The sequence below is a fragment of the Dioscorea cayenensis genome, chromosome 7 (genome assembly GCF_009730915.1).
Source record: "Dioscorea cayenensis subsp. rotundata cultivar TDr96_F1 chromosome 7, TDr96_F1_v2_PseudoChromosome.rev07_lg8_w22 25.fasta, whole genome shotgun sequence".
Lineage (NCBI taxonomy): Eukaryota > Viridiplantae > Streptophyta > Magnoliopsida > Dioscoreales > Dioscoreaceae > Dioscorea > Dioscorea cayenensis.
This window is the reverse complement of record NC_052477.1, coordinates 25,782,722-25,799,262: the sequence shown is the minus strand read 5'-3', so window position 1 is coordinate 25,799,262 and position 16,541 is coordinate 25,782,722. Positions and strand designations below refer to the sequence as shown.

The 16,541-nt window shown below is 35.2% G+C and overlaps 1 protein-coding gene across 1 annotated transcript; it reads left to right on the top strand.

Annotated features, from left to right (window-relative positions):
* The first annotated feature begins 13,231 nt into the window (after positions 1–13,231).
* LOC120265242 (putative disease resistance protein At3g14460) lies at positions 13,232–16,213 on the top strand. Its single transcript, XM_039273123.1, has one exon. It carries the CDS (start codon positions 13,232–13,234, stop codon positions 16,211–16,213), a length of 2,982 nt encoding a protein of 993 aa, XP_039129057.1.
* Positions 16,214–16,541: the final 328 nt, after the last annotated feature.

Below are 16,541 nucleotides of genomic sequence, written 5' to 3'. Positions count from 1 at the left end.
TTGCCAAACTGTTTAGCTTATCAAAACATAGAAATTATCAAGAAATTGCCAAATTGTTGCTTAGCTCAAAGCATTTGAACAGTTGGACTGCTTCTTTGGTTTACCAAATCAAAACTTTCTGATCAATGCGTCATCATTTATTTATATTTATTAAAAAAAAGCTTACATTGATCTGGATGGATGCATACTCTATGAATTTAATGTCTGAAGTTATTTTTAATGAAATGAATAAGCCACAAGCAAATATTTAATAAAAAAACAGTTAAACAATTAAGTGTCTCTAGTTCTTCCAGGAGTTTGTTTAGCTCCATTTACTAAGTCATTCGATACATGCTAGCCTTAATTGGGTGAGACACTTATTTATATATTATTTTATAATGTATGTGGATAAACAACAACTTTGTTAGTTTAAATGAGAAATATTATAACTAACATGCAAAAAAAGCAGCAAACAAACCCAATTGAACAAAGTTTAAGACCCATATTTCACCAATGGTGAAGGTGGGGACAAAAGATACAAACCAAACATGGGGTACTAGTGACACTCTGAAGTCTGGAAATAATCACTAAGGGATAGAATATCCATCACAGGTAGCACTAAGGAGAATAGGAGATAGTAGGCATCATAGTTGGTTTAGATAAATCATGAGTGAATTTAGGGCTGAAGTTTCATTTGATTGTAGAGGAAGTCCTCCACCTTAATTCTTAATGATTTGAGATATAATTACCGCAATATAACATACCTTCCTTCTATACTTTGTAAAATATACAAATTGGGACAATTATAATTACCGGTTATGCGTGTTGAGGATGACATGGATACATGTTTTAATGGGGAAAATGTTTGTACTTTTATCTGGACATCCATGAATAAACATAGTTTTCTACTTTTATTGGATGTCTATTTTCAGACTCTCAAGTTGGGTTATCAATGCCATTAAGCATTTACCTAGACTTTTTTTTTTGGCATGGATTTGACATTAACAAACCTGGATGTTAGCTTGTTAATTAGACATGACTTTTTTTTTTTGAGAAATTGTTTATATCATCCCTTCAATTTTCTCACTTGATCAAAAAATCTTTAGACTATTTCATATCCCGAAAATGTCCTTTCATTTTCTGACACCATCTGACAGCTTATTTTTTTAGTACTTTCATAAAAAAAATGCCCCTCAGCGATTTTAGACGGAAATACAAAATAGTAAACAAAAAACTAAGATATTAAACAGTAAAAACAAATATTAAACAAAAACATTACATTTTAAATAAAAACTTATGTAATTACACATAAATATACAATTTTAAATAAAAAAATATACTTAATAAACGGGAAGTATATTTCGTAAGCGGGACAAAATTGAATTTTTAAATAAAATAAACTGATGCATGGATTGAAAAATAAGTAAATTGAAAAAAGGGATGACAGGGAATATTTGAAAAGTTACAAGAACTAATAAATAATTGTCTTTTTTTTAGAGAAAGTGGTGGTGTTGGGGGAGAGCTACACCGTAGCTATTTATTGAAAGAGAAAGACCAAATACAGAACAAGAAAAACAAAGCCCAAGAGGGACAAAACACAAAAGACAACTAACCAAACTGACACTAAACTAAAGAACACTCAAAAGAGAAAAAAAAAATTAGGGAAAAAGCCAAACAAATCAAAAAAGAAAACCCATTTGATGCACAGCTCTCATGATCCACTTTGGTTTCTCCATCCCTTGGTGAAAAAGGGACAAATGATTAGCTTGAATTCCCTAACTAGCAAGAAGAGTTGTAATTCTATTCCAAGAATGCTGAATTAGATCCATTTGATGGTTGAGGAACCTAACAAGCCATTTTTTTTTTGTCTCAAAGATATGATTGCAGGATCCCCATTGCATTAACTCTGTATTATGATAAAACAAATTTCATAATTCCCTTGAGCTAGTGAAAATATTGGAGCACCTTCCATGTAGCTCAGAATTCTGTTGCATTGCAGCATTAAGGGCTTTAGCTTCCATTTCCACTCTTCCACTCATCTCCATAGGAAAGGATCCTGCACTGATAATAAAGGCATTAGAATCAACCAAATAGAAATCAGCACCATCCTTACATGTTTCTTTATTCCACATAGCATCAGAAAAAATACTCATCTCACCCATTGTAAGCCTGTTTTGCAGAAAAAATTTCACCATTTTGCAGTTATTGTGATGCAGCTCGAATTCTTTGTAATGCTCTGTGGCATTGTTAGAGATTTGAAAATAAATTGGAGTTTTTTGTCTGAAAATAAAGTTACACCTCGTCTTCCAAATATACCAAACAATTATAGCAATCAACGAGGCTGATTGAGTAGAGTTCTTTGATGATTAAAATCCAGCTTGACTCCATTAGAAATGTGGTCATTCAAATTAATGGTCAACCCAGTTTGGTCTTTAACCAAGTTCCACATAATTTGGCTTTTACGACAAAGACGGAAGAGGTGATCTGTGGTTTCAAGGACCAAGCCATAGAAAACACAACAATCAGAAGGACCCAGCTTCATGCGATAAAGGTACTCATAAGTTTTGATTTTTCCTTGGATCAAAAGCCAAATAAAAGTTCTGATCTTCGGAGCCACCCTTAATTTCCAAATGTTCATCCAACCATTCCAATGTTGATCATCAGCATGATTACTATTTAGGAAATTGTAAATAATTGCTAAAATCTTGTTGTTATTAGTCTTGGGAAACCACACCCAGTGGTTAGGCTCATCTGGGGTGATTTTCCCATGACTAATCAAAGGAGAATTCTAGTAAGGACCTAAGACCTAATTGAGAGCATGCAAATTCCAACCATCATTATCAATGAGATCATTCAAACGAAAGATTGTCCAAATCAAGGTCCATGTTGAGGAAAACAGATTTAAACATGATGGGGATTTCAAAAATCCAAGGATGAAAAAGAACAGAGGTAGTGGAAGGGTTGATGCAATTGATCCAAAAATGAGGTTTTAAAATATCAGTTGATTTGCAAAGACTTCCAAAAAAAAACAGAACACTTATGAGGACTTTTATGGGACCAAAAGTTGTGATTTCCATATTTCAAGTGGTGAATATCAACCTAGAAGGTATTCTGTGAGTTAGGAAAATTAAAAAGATTCTTAGCTATCATGAAGATTCCAGATGCCCATACCCCCTCAGTTTTGCTCATAGTAATGGTGTTCCAATTGACTATCGGGATGCCACTCCCATTGCCACTATTAGACCAAAAAATTTCAGAGCAATTTGGGACAATCTATTTAATATAGAGTTAGGGACTAGATAGATTGAAAGATAGTAAATGGGAGTTGTCATGATGACACTATTAATAAGGACAACTTTCCCGGCTTTGGAGATATTAGCCTTACTCTAGTTAGCAACATCAACATTTGTACAATCATTTGATTAAAATGGACACAGGCCAGATCTTTATGAGAGATGAGAACTCCAAGGTATTGAAAGGAGTCTTGCTAGTAGTGAAGCTGAGAATGGAGCAAATACTAGTTGAAAATCTTGTGTTGAACCAATTGGAAAAGAAATCTCAGATTTATTTTGGTTTGGCTTTTGGCCAGTTGGGAATGTAAGTTTAGGTAGAAGTTGATGTTTCTTGCAGATTTTCTAGAGGCAGTAGTAATAATGATTAAATCATCTACATACATGAGGTGATTGAAGTTAATACTCAGATTATTACTAAAGCCATGGATCAAATTGAGTTGCCTAGTATAATTGAGAATGGCTGAAAGATTTTGGGCAACCAAGATGAAAAGATAAGGAGAAAGTGGGTCTCCTTGTCTAACACCCCTAGAGGGGTGAAACAAATCAGTACGGCTACCATTGACAATGATTGAGAAAGAGGTGGAATAAAGACAAGCTTTGATATAGGCTATTCAAATGCTAGAGAAATGCATCTTTACTAAAGTGGCAAGAATAATATCTCATTGAAGAGTATCATAAGCCTTCTCAATATCCATTTTGATTAACATCCTAGGGGGGATGGTTCTGTCATTATGGATAATATGAACAATTTCATGAACAACAATGATATTGTCCACATGAGATCTTCCTGGAACAAACCCACAATGTTTTCTATCAACCAAAAAGAGTCAATAACATTCTTGAGGTGATTAGCTAAGATCTTAGTAATAATCTTGTAAGAGACATTGCAAAGAAAAATGGGACGATAATCCATAGCAGTTTTAGGGTGCTCTTTTTTAGGAATTAAAATAATGAAAGTCTTGCCTAGCCTTTAGGCATCATAGCATTAAGAAAAAAAAATTGATAGCTGCAAAAAGATGATCTCCTAATTCTTCTCAAAAAAATTTGTAGAATTCCACATTCATGCCATCCGGGCCAAGGGATTTATCATTAGGTAAGGATATGAGAGTTGTGAATTTCCACTTTGGAAACAGGATTGGTTAAGGCAACTCTTTGGGCAGAAGAACGGGTATGGAGATAATTAGGAATCACATTAAGGATATAATCAAAAGATCTATGCTCATCATTTCTCCAAAGGCTAGTGAAGTGGTTAATTAGACATGACTTTGCAAGCCCAAGGAGCATGGCATCTGAGGCATTCTAAATATTACATGTAACCTTGACATCCATGGTAAGTGGTGGTGGAAGGTTTTTTCCCAAGTGAATTGGTGTGGATTCAAAGCCATCCAATTCAACTACTTCCCCAATGCTCACACCTAGAACTTGCATCCAAAATAGGCTAATAGAATTTCCTTCATGTGGAACAACATTCAGATTTGTCTACCTACCTTCAAGCTTGTTTACCTCAATTATTAAGGATGATGAGACCATCTTATTTTGGTGGGATTGTTGGGTTAATGATCAAGTGCCTAGGTATCTCTGGCTTAAGGCCTTCATCCATCCAATTTCCAATAGGTATTATCAAGAATTTTCTTGTCACTTTCTTGGAGTCCACCTCTTTTACTGAGCTAGTCTTACTTGAAATCAATGCCTGGACTTCTGGGGCCTCACATAATAATAGGGATACCAAGTGGTGGAATCTCACTCCTATCGGGTGTTTTCATTTTCAAATCTTGTTATGGTTTCCTCTATGACAAAGGTTGTTTGTGCTAGGACACATTGCAAATTTGGAAGTGTGCCTGCTTGAGGAAAATCAACATCTTCACCTAGCTGGTTTGGGATAACAAATCTTACTCTAGAAAATCTCATAGCTAGGAGATTTAATTCAGTTTTGACCTTTACCTGTATCTATTTCAACATATTGATTGAATTTATTGACCTCCTCTTCCTTCAATGCCCTTCATGAAGTGCATTTTGCACTACTTTGGCGTGTGTCTTTGAGCTTTCACAATGACTAAATATTCTTGGGAGTTTTGGGATCCTTGGAGACTCAGATTTCATGACCTAGTCAAAGCCACATGGGACCTATTATAAAAAGCCATTATTAGGAACATTTGGCTAGTGGGAAATGTGCACATATTTAACTCAGTCACTCTTGATGGCCTCAATTATTCTTAAAGTTGATCATATGTTTTTATCATAGGTCTTTGTATGGAGAATTTAGTTAAAGTGTAGTCTTGACTTTTTGGGATCCCTTGGAAGAGACAAGTGATTTTGAGGAACTTGCGACATCACACAGATCGGGCTAGTCACGTCAAGTTAGCACTTGCTTTGGGACACTTTTGGGGAGATGACTATGCCTTATTCTTCTTCTAAGAAGTCATGGTGTTTGCTTAGCTTGTGGTTTGGTGTCTCCTTTATATATTATCTGTTGCTAGCAGGCCTAGCAACATGCCATTTGTTTCTATGTTATCCTTTTTCTCTCTTTGATGTTCTTTTCTCTCCTGAGATCCATTGTATCTCCTTTCTTTTGATGCACTTCTTTTTTTTTCCTTAAAAAATTGTTTTAATTTTAATTTTGTGATTTATTCATTTTTTTAAATTTAGTTTACAATTCAATAAACTATAGTTTATCCACTTAATTAAAAAAAATTATTTGATAAATTTCCTATAGGCAATTTTACAGAAAGCTTACAACAAAGTTAAAAGCAAAAAAATTTAATCCTAGAACTCATTTGATAAAAAATAATTATCTAAAATTTTTCAAAATTAAAATGAAATATTGAAAACATCCTTGCTATTACTATTATTATTATTATTATTATTATTATTATTATTATTATTATTATTATTATTATTATTATCATTATCATCATCATCATCATCATCATCATCATCATTATTATTATTATTATTATTATTATTATTATTATTATTATTATTATTATTATTATTATTATTATTGTTATTAAAAAACTATAAATGCACTTTTTATTTCAACTAGTATTTTTTTGGATAAAACTTGAACTAGCATCTTGACAAACATAGATAAGTATTATTTTATTTTAAAAAATTAAATCACTTTTTTTTTAAAAAAAAAATATTAACAAATTATTGACAAGATAGGTTGGAGGATAATAGGGTAGAGGAGGTTATACAAACCTCAGGAATAATGGGGATATGGAAGGAATTATAAATAGTGAAGATTTTAATAATGCCCTCCTCTGTAAATGATGGTGGAAGATCTCCATTTCTTCACCTTGGTGTGGGTCCTAGGTCGTTCTCTACAACTACCATTGAAACCATTAGAGACTGCATGGTTTTGCTTTGAATTTTAGATGGATGTTTTTTTTGTCTCATTCTTCTATTAACTCTTAATTGACAGTAGAGTACACTTTGACATGACCTTCGTTATTTGGAAAATCTGTTATCCTTGAAAAATTGACATCTTTGCTTGGATTGCCTGGAACAACCGGATTCTGACAATGGAGAACTTGGCTAAGAGAGATGTAATAGATTATTGACATGCTTCCTTTGTTATTCAGACATTGACTTGGTTGATCACTATTCATCAGTTGCCTTTCCATTGCACCGATTTTTAACTAATTTTGTTCCTTACTTAGATTACCCTTTTATCATGTTTCTTTTAATGCTTTGTGGAGATCTTGGAAAAATTGTAGGATATCTGCAGTTCCTGTTGAAATATGGCCTACTAAATAATAGCTGTATACAACTATGTATATTAGCCATAAGAAATCTTTTATATAGCTGTGATTATAGCTGTGATTAGGCTATTTTAGGATATTCTATTTTTGGTTGATTGCACCCATGATTGTAGAGATTACATCGTAATTGTAGAGATTACTTACCTTGTAATTGTTTAGCTATTTAAGCTCTTGTAAAGTAGAGAAACATCAAGAAAATAAGAAAATCTTCTTCATGTTTGATCTGGTATCAGAGAAGGAATTGTTTTAATTCCTGGGAACCCTAAATCTGCATTATTCCTAGCCATCTTCCATCATGTCTGATGTTGTTTCTGAAGCCACAAATCTCTCTCTATGAACCAGCCCAACACTCAGACGAGAACTCCCGAAACACATGATTCTCACCCAGTCCAAATCACTACAATACGACTGAATGGAGAGAATTTCCTTCGTTGGTCTCAGTTTGTACGCTTGTACATCAGTGGAAAAGGAAAAATTGGCTACCTGACGGGAGAAAAAAATGAGCCAGCTCTTGAAGATACAGCCTATTCCACATGGGATGCTGAAAATTCTATAGTGATGACATGGTTAGTGAATTCCATGGAGGAGGACATTTGTGCAAACTACATGTGCTATTCTACAGCAAAGGAACTATGGGATAATGTCACCCAAATGTATTTTGATTTGGGTAACCAATCTCAGATTTATGAACTCTCTCTGAAGCTTGGTAATATTTATCAAGGTAATGACTCTGTTACCAAATATTTCAATTCTTTGAAAAGGATTTGGCAAGATTTGGATCTATTTAATGATCAAGAATGGAAGTGCCTTGATGATGCCAATTTGTATAAAACAATTGTCGATGCAAATAGGGTTTTTAAATTTCTTGCTGGCCTTAATGTGGAATTTGATGAAGTAAGAGGCAGAATCATTGGGAGAAACCCTCTTTCCTCCATCAACGAGGTTTTCTCTGAGGTCCGTAGTGAAGAAACCCGACGAAGTGTAATGCTCAGGAAAAACACCATCAGCAAACCCAACTGAAAGTTCTGCATTCAATGTTGCCGAGGCCTATATTAGCAAGAGGAATGGTCCAAACCTACAAAGGAATGAAGGGAAACCCCGTGTGTGGTGTGACCATTGCAACAAACCACGCCACACTAGCTAGGGAAACTTGCTAGCATCTTCATGGTAAACCTGCAGAATGGAAGCCAAGGAACAAACACCAACAGTCCTCTGCAAATGCCGTAGCTGAACAACCCAGCTTGTCTAGCAAGGAGCAAATTGATCAACTCCTGAAACTGCTAAATTCTAATCAGACTAGTGGTATTCCTAATTGTTCTATGGTTCATTCAGGTAGCAAATCAAACCCTTGGATTATTGATTCTGAAGCTTTTGATCATATGACAAAATTATCTCACTTATTTCATTCATACAACCCTTGTTTTGGCCATGAAAAAGTTCGTATTGCTGATGGTAGTTTCTCTCCTATTGCTGGGAAAGGAAACATTAATCTATCCAAGAGAATAAGTCTTAAATCTGTACTCCATGTTCCAAAACTCAAATGTAACCTTTTGTCTGTCAGCAAACTTTCAAAAGATTCTAACTGTTGTGTTATTTTTTGTGATTCTTCTTGTGTTTTTCAGGACCAGAGCTTGGGGATGATGATTGGGAAAGCTAAAGAGATAGGCGGGCTTTACTATTTTGATGAGACCACTCCTAGGAATAAAAAGGCTCAAGCTAATAGTAGTATGAGTTTGAACTCTACTTCAGACAGAATAATGCAATGGCATTTTAGACTTGGTCATCCTAGTTTTTCTTATTTGAGACATTTATTTCCTGATATATTTAAAGGTGTTGATTGCTCTTTACTTCAATGTGAAACTTGTTTTTTTTTATCAAAAATCCATAGAACAAAGTTTTCACCTAAACCTTACTATCCTTCAAAACCATTTTTTATGATTCATAGTGATGTTTGGGGGCCTTCAAAAATAAAAACATTATCCGGGAAAAAAGGTTTTGTAACTTTTAATGATGATCACACTAGAATATGCTGGGTTTACCTTATAAGCAGGAAATCTGAAGTTCAAAAACTTTTTAAGGATTTTTACAACATGATTGAATCTCAATTTCAAACAAAAATTTGCATCCTTAGATCAGACAATGGAACCGGGTATTTTAATGAATGTTTAGGGGAGTTTCTAAAGAACAAGGGCATAATTCACCAATCTACATGTCGTGATACAACACAACAAAATGGGATTGCCGAAAGGAAGAATAGACATTTACTAGAAGTTGCTAGGGCTATCATGTTTTCAATGAATGTTCCCAAATATTTGTGGGGGGATGTTGTTTTAACATCTTCATATTTGATAAACCGAATGCCTACTCGAGTTTTAAAATTCATGACTCCGCTAAACAAATTAAAAGAAACATTTCCAATTCTTCGAATGTCATCAGACATTCATTTAAAGGTCTTTGGGATGCACATGCTTTGTTCATAGTCCAACCAAGTTTCTATCAAAACTAGATCCTAAATCTGAAAAATGTATTTTTATCGGATATGTTCCAAATAAAAAAGGGTACAAATGTTTAATCCTATTTCAAAGAAAACCTACATTAGTATGGATGTAATCTTCTTGGAAAAGATACCATTTTTCAATAAAAATCAACTTCATGAGGAGTATGTTTTAAATAAGGATGATTTTTGGCAAGTATCTCAACCATTACCTAAAATGATTTTAACACCAAATGTCTTTGATGAACAAGAACAGGAAATAATGGGTCAAAATAATAAAAATAATGAGAATCCTAGTCATCAGATACCAAAAGTTATTTTGCCTAGTGAAGGGGGAGAAATACTATGAAAAGTTGTAACTGAGCCTCTGGTTTATTCTAGGAGAAGGTTTCATGAAAGGAAGATTGCCCAAATTGATTCTTTGGTTTCTTCCAAAAATCAAGAACCGAGTAATGGTCTTCAAGAAACATAGGTAATTTCAAACCTTGATCCCATCTTTACATCTATAGAATCTCAAAATCAGGATATAGTAGATCTAGATCTTCCTATAGCCAATAGGAAAGGATTCCGCTCTTGTACAACAAAACACCCTATTGCAAAATATTTGTCTTATCAAAAAATTACATACAAACACAAAAGTTTTTTTGTCAAAAATCTCTAACTTGTCTGAACCTAGAACAATATAGGAAGCACTCAATAGTCCGACCTGTAGGTTAGCAGTCAAGGAGGAGATGGATGCTCTTTTGAAAAATGAGACTTGGGAAGTTGTTGATTTGCTAAGGAACAAAACCACCGTCCGATGTAAGTGGGTTTTTATTGTAAATGCAAGGCTGATGGAAGTGTTGAAAGATAGAAAGCATGACTTGTGGCAAAGGGATTTACTCAGACTTACGGGATTAACTATCAGGAGACCTTTGCCCCGGTAGCCAAGATAAATTCGATTCGTGTCGTTCTATCCATAACATCAAATTGTAATTGGCCTTTGCATCAACTTGATGTAAAAAAATGCTTTCCTCAATGGCGAATTGGAAGAAGAAGTCTTTATGGATCTCCCACAAGGTTTTGAGAAGAAGTTTGGCGAGAACAAGGTTTGTAGATTGAAGAAATCTTTGTATGGACTAAAGCAATCCCCTCGGGCTTGGTTTGAAAGGTTCGGGAAGGCCATAAAAGGATATGAATATTCTCAGGGTCAAGCCGATCATAATATGTTCTATAAACATTCAAAGGCAGGTAAATTGGCTATACTCATTGTCTACGTCGATGATATTATTCTTACAGGTGATGATGTTAAAGAAATCGAGACGTTGAAAGCAAGAATTGCCACTGAATTTGAAACTAAAGACTTGGGGCCAGTGAAATACTTCCTTGGCATTGAGTTTGCTAGATCACAAGAAGGGATTTTTATCAATTAACGAAAGTATGTACTTGACCTACTCAGTGAAACTGGGATGCTATGCAAAGTAGCTGAAACTCCAATTGAACCTAATAAAAAACTACAAGTAAGTGATACAGTTGCTGGTGTTGACAAAGACCAATATCAAAGACTCGTTGGAAGATTAATCTATCTCTCACACACTCGCCTTGATATCGCCTTTGCCGTTAGTGTGGTAAGCCAATTTATGCATTCTCCAAACTTTGAACACTTAGATGTTGTCTACCGAATCTCAGGTACCTAAAAGGGACACCTGGAAGAGGATTGATTTTTAAAAATAATGGGCACTTACAGATCGAGGCATTTACAGATGCAAATTAGGTTGGGAGTGTTACAGACAGACGATCTACTTCAGGATACTGCACCTTTGTAGGAGGAAACTTGGTGACTTGGAGAAGTAAAAAAACAAAGTGTTGTGGCTAGAAGTAGTGCAGAAGCTGAGTTTAGATCGGTGGCTCATGGAATCTGTGAAGTTTTGTGGATTAGAAGAGTTCTTGAAGAATTGAAAATCTCTTCCCCACCATCGATTAAAGTATACTACGATAATAAATCAACAATTGCCATTTCACACAATCCAGTTCTTCATGATCAAACAAAACATGTGGAGATAGACAAGCATTTCATTAAAGAAAAAAATTGATCGAGGAGTTATTTGCATGGTGTATATTCCTTCCACAGACCAAGTAGCAGATATCTTAATTAAAGGTCTTCAGAAGAAACAGTTTGATAGTTTAATTTTCAAGCTGGCCTTGAAAGATATTTTCATGCCAACTTGAGGAGGAGTGTTGAAATATAGCCTACTAAATAATAGCTGTATACAACTATGTATATTAGCTATAAGAAATCTTTTATATAGCTGTGATTATAGCTGTGATTAGGCTATATTAGGATATTCTATTTTGGTTGATTGCACCCATGATTGTAAAGATTACATCTTAATTGTAGAGATTACTTACCTTGTAATTGTTTAGCTATTTAAGCTCTTGTAAAGTAGAGAAACATCAAGAAAATAAGAAAATATTGTGGAGCCCAATATATATATTGAAAAAAAGGACATCTGAGACACAAGTAGTGTACAAGTCCATGTGTGTAGGACCTCTGAGACACAAAGTAGTGTACAAGTCCTGGTAAACAGGCCTCTGGTGTACAAGTCTGAGTAAGTTCGACCGAGTTGAACTTGAGGGAGGGTGTTGGAAATATTGTACCACATCGGTTGTGTGATAGAAGTGTAATGAGTTTATATATAGGTATAGGGGTTGAGCTACTAAGTCTTGAGACTTTTTGGTGTTAGACCCCTAAGCCCATATAGAGCCCATATAGGGCCCACTAGTACCAAAACTGTAGGATTCTATTCAGACTATCTAGAGAAGCTTAGAGTTTTTGGGGTCTCACATAAACAGAGCAAATGATCTGGAAGAGTTCACGTCCAATCTAGATGTTGGGGATTCTTGAAAGTGTGAACTAGCCTTTGCATTCTTGGGATGACTCTCTCCTTGGTATCAACTTTAGGATAAGTTTTTATTTTCTATATCTCCATATTGTTGCTTTCTTCCTTCGTTACTAGTGGATGTGTTATATCTGTATGTTATAAACTTCTATACTCTTTCTTTTTTTTTTAATTAAATATGATATATCAATTTCTTTTTTAATGATTAACCAAATACCTATGGTATGTTGTTGATTCTCCACGGTTAGTCAATGTTGTCGTTTGAGTTTGTTTTTCTTCTCTTTTGCTTTTGAAGTCTTTTTTATACCCTCTTATTTTTTAATGTATGTGATTTATCTACTTTTTCGAAAAAAAACCAATTATACTCGCATATTTTCTAATAATATATAGGCTTGTACTGTTATTTTGAGCTCTTTCTGTTTTTAGACTATTGTATTTTGTTTCTATTATTTAATAAACTGTAGTTTAATTACTTCGTAAAAAAAAAAAGAATATATAGGTTCTTGATATAATAAATATTTCATAAAAACTATCAATTTCTTTACCCTATAACAAGCACCTGTTTATTTTTCCTCCTTGCAATGATTTAATTTAATAATAAGTAAATAAATAAAAAAACAATATAGGAGAAACTGATTCTTGGGGAAGAGGCCTCCATTTCTTAATGCAAAGCTTGGAGAGGAGACAATACAAAGCTTGGAGAGGAGGCAAAACCGTTGACTTTCATGCTCCCAAATCTATCTACATGGAACTATAAGTACAGGATCTCTGCACTGACAACACTCACCATTCTCTTCCCACTTTCTCTGGTCTTCAATCTCAATGGCTTCCACCATTCTATGTTCAACCATAAACATGATCCACCACTTGGATTATCTCATACTAAAGCCTTCCTGTTCATCATCAACATCATCACCATCATCATCCAATCTATGTGCCACTGATCAGCAAGATCTCAAGAAGATGAAGGAATTGCTTAAGGGAATCCAAGAACTTCTCAGTGATGTTGATGAGCAAGCATGCAACAATGGAGATGCTCAAAGTTGGCTGAAGGAGCTCAAATCTGCTGTCTATAATGCTGAAGACATACTGGATGATCTTGATATTGAACTTCATCAATGTGGAGTGGAGGTATGCAGTTTGACCCCTTCTCTTGTGTTTAGTATCAAAGAGATGATTGAGAAGTTAGATGATATTTCACATAGAAAAGAGTCTCTAAGCTTGTCACTAAGGGTAGGTGAGAGATTTCATTTGTATGTCCCAAATGTAGACCATTCTGTTGTTTATGGGAGGGAAGATGATAGGGAGAACTTAGTTGAAATGTTATTGTCTGAAGGACCAGATAAGTTTAGTGTTCTTCCAATTGTGGGTGTTCCCGGTGTTGGGAAGACAACCTTTGCTCAAATGGTGTACAATGATTCAAGGGTGTGTGAGCATTTTAGAGCAAGGGGTTGGGTTCATTTTGCTGAAGATTTCGATGAAATGAGGCTAATCAGAGCAGTCATAGAGTCTGTAACACTAACAACTTGCTTTTCGTATGGATTGGATTCCCTTCAAGGAAATCTTGAGTATGTGTTGAGTGGGAAAAGGTTTTTTATTGTTTTAGATGATTTCTGTTCTGAGAAACAAAGCCTTTGGGAGAGTTTACGAGTTCTATTAGATGTCGGTCTAGAAGGGAGTAAAGTTGTTTTAATCACACAGGATGAGTTGCTTTCGGAGTTAACCCAATCAACATTGTTCTTTCACTTGGAATGTTTGCCTTATGATACTAGTTGGCTTCTATTTCAGCATCATGCATTTGATTGTATGCAAACTAACGTTAGTCAGAACTTGATAGCTATTGGGGAAAAGATTGTCAAAAAGTCTAGTGGCGTGCCTTTGTTAGTGAAGATGTTTGGAGCCCTTCTATGGTCTGAAACAAATGACATGATGTGGAATTCTATCTTGGGAAGTAATCAAACAGCATTTGATATTTTTTCTGCAGTAAAATTGAGCTTCTATCAGTTACCAGTGCCATTGCAAGTGTGTCTGAAATATTGTTCATTGTTTCTTAGAAACTATCTATTCAAGAAAGATCGATTAGTCCATCTCTGGATCGCACAAGGATTTGTTCACCCTTTAGATGGCAAAACATTAGAAGAAACAGGATTTGAGTACTTTGATGAATTATTTAGAAGGTCATTCTTTCAATTCTCATATATGGATCAGCATACATTTGTGATTCATCATCTCATTCATGACTTCATACTATCTATTTCAGAAAAAGAATGCTCTATTTTAAACTGTGAAAACATCTGCTCCATTCCTAAGGAAGCTTGTCACTTATCGATGATCCCGAAAGATAGTCATACGGTTGTTGAATTCCAGACCTTATCTGAACCTACTGCACTGCGGACATTTCTGATCGTTAACAAATTTCTAGTTATCAAAAAGCCAGAACATGAATGGGATTTTCACTACTATCTAAACAATCATCTCTTGCATGTTTCATTGCCAAATGATTTATTTCTGATGTTGCAATGCTTACGGGCACTGGACTTGAGTGACATTGGTATCAGTAGTTTGCCAGATTCAATAGGCCATTTGAAGAGCTTGCGCTTTCTCGGTCTCAATAAAACCAATATCAGAAGGTTGCCGGCATCGATTTGCAAACTTCACCACTTGCAAACCTTAGAATTGCAGGATTGTCTTGATCTTCGAGAACTACCAAAGGAAATTGCAAGACTAATCAACCTACACCATCTTGAAATTCCAAAAAGCGTTAGATTCGTTCTTCTTCCTTGCGGAATCGGTAAGTTAACAAGGCTTCAAACATTACCAGTCTTCTATGTGGGAAGAAACATTGAGCATTATGTCATCATCGAGATGAAGCACTTGGAGAACATCAAAGGGGAGCTTCACATTGCAGGGCTCCACAATGTCTTGAATGCTGAAGATGCAAAGGAAGCCAACTTGGTGGGAAAACAGTATATTGAGAAGTTGACTCTAGAATGGTCTTGGAAATATGATGACTTGCACAGTGAGGGCCTTGATCGATGGACGTTGGAGGATTTCATGCTTCATGGAGTAGAAGTTGAAGAAAGTAACGTGACAGCAATGCTGCAAGAGCAGTATCTCGGGGAATGCAAGGCGTCAGTAGTTTCTCAAGACTCAGATGACACATGGATTGAAAGAATCGACGTACAAGCTCGGTCTGTCGACCCAAAGAAAGCAAGGAAGAAGACAATATGGCGCAACAGAAAAGTTACTGATTTTCAAGACATGGTTTTTGAGCACCTCCAGCCTCACCAGAACGTTCAAGAGTTAGTCATACTATTTTACAAAGGAAGTAGTTTTCCAAAATGGTTGGGAAACAGTTCCTTCTCTAAATTGGTGTCAATCACAATGAAAGGTTGCTATAACTGCAAAGTTCTGCCACCACTTGGACAGCTTCCATCACTGAAGTCTCTTTGCATTGAAGATTTTGTGAAGGTGAAGCGGATTGGTGCTGAGTTCTATGGTGATAAAAGTGTGTGCATTGTTCCATTTCCTTCACTGCAGACACTAGAGTTCAATGGATTGCGCAGCTGTGAGGGATTCAATGGAGTGGGACTGCAGCAGATTGCATCACTTCAAAGTTTGAAGATACAGAACTGCCCTAAGCTGCAATTTTCTGCAGCCCAAGAAATTCCTCCAAAACTATGGCATTTGGAGATAGTGAAATGTCCATTGTTGATAGAGTGGTGCCATGCACATGAAAGCAGCAAGTTGGCTAATATCAAGCAATTGATCCTCAACAAGAAGGGCTACTATCCATTTGGTTAAAAATAATCATCCTAATTTTATTTGTAATTTGTGTATTTGAATAATGAAATTCAGATTTCAATCTGAATTTCACAATGTTTTCTCAATTCTTTGAATGTAATGTTGAATTTGTTGGTCTTGTGTGTTATGTTGTTATCCATTTGTCGGTCTTGTGTTGTGCTTTTGTCCTATATTGTTTTTGTGTAGGTTTTTTTTACATGTTCTTTTCAGTTTTTGTACCGCCTTAGTTTTTGATTAATATATGTGGTTTATCCACTTTCTCATATATATAAATATAGTGTTGATTTTCTCAACATAATAAATGTCTTTCTTCATAGCAACTTCAGCA

Excerpts from the sequence above, each read along its gene's own strand:
- LOC120265242 (XM_039273123.1), top strand. The coding sequence starts at position 13,232 with ATGGCTTCCACCATTCTATGTTCAACCATAAACATGATCCACCACTTG.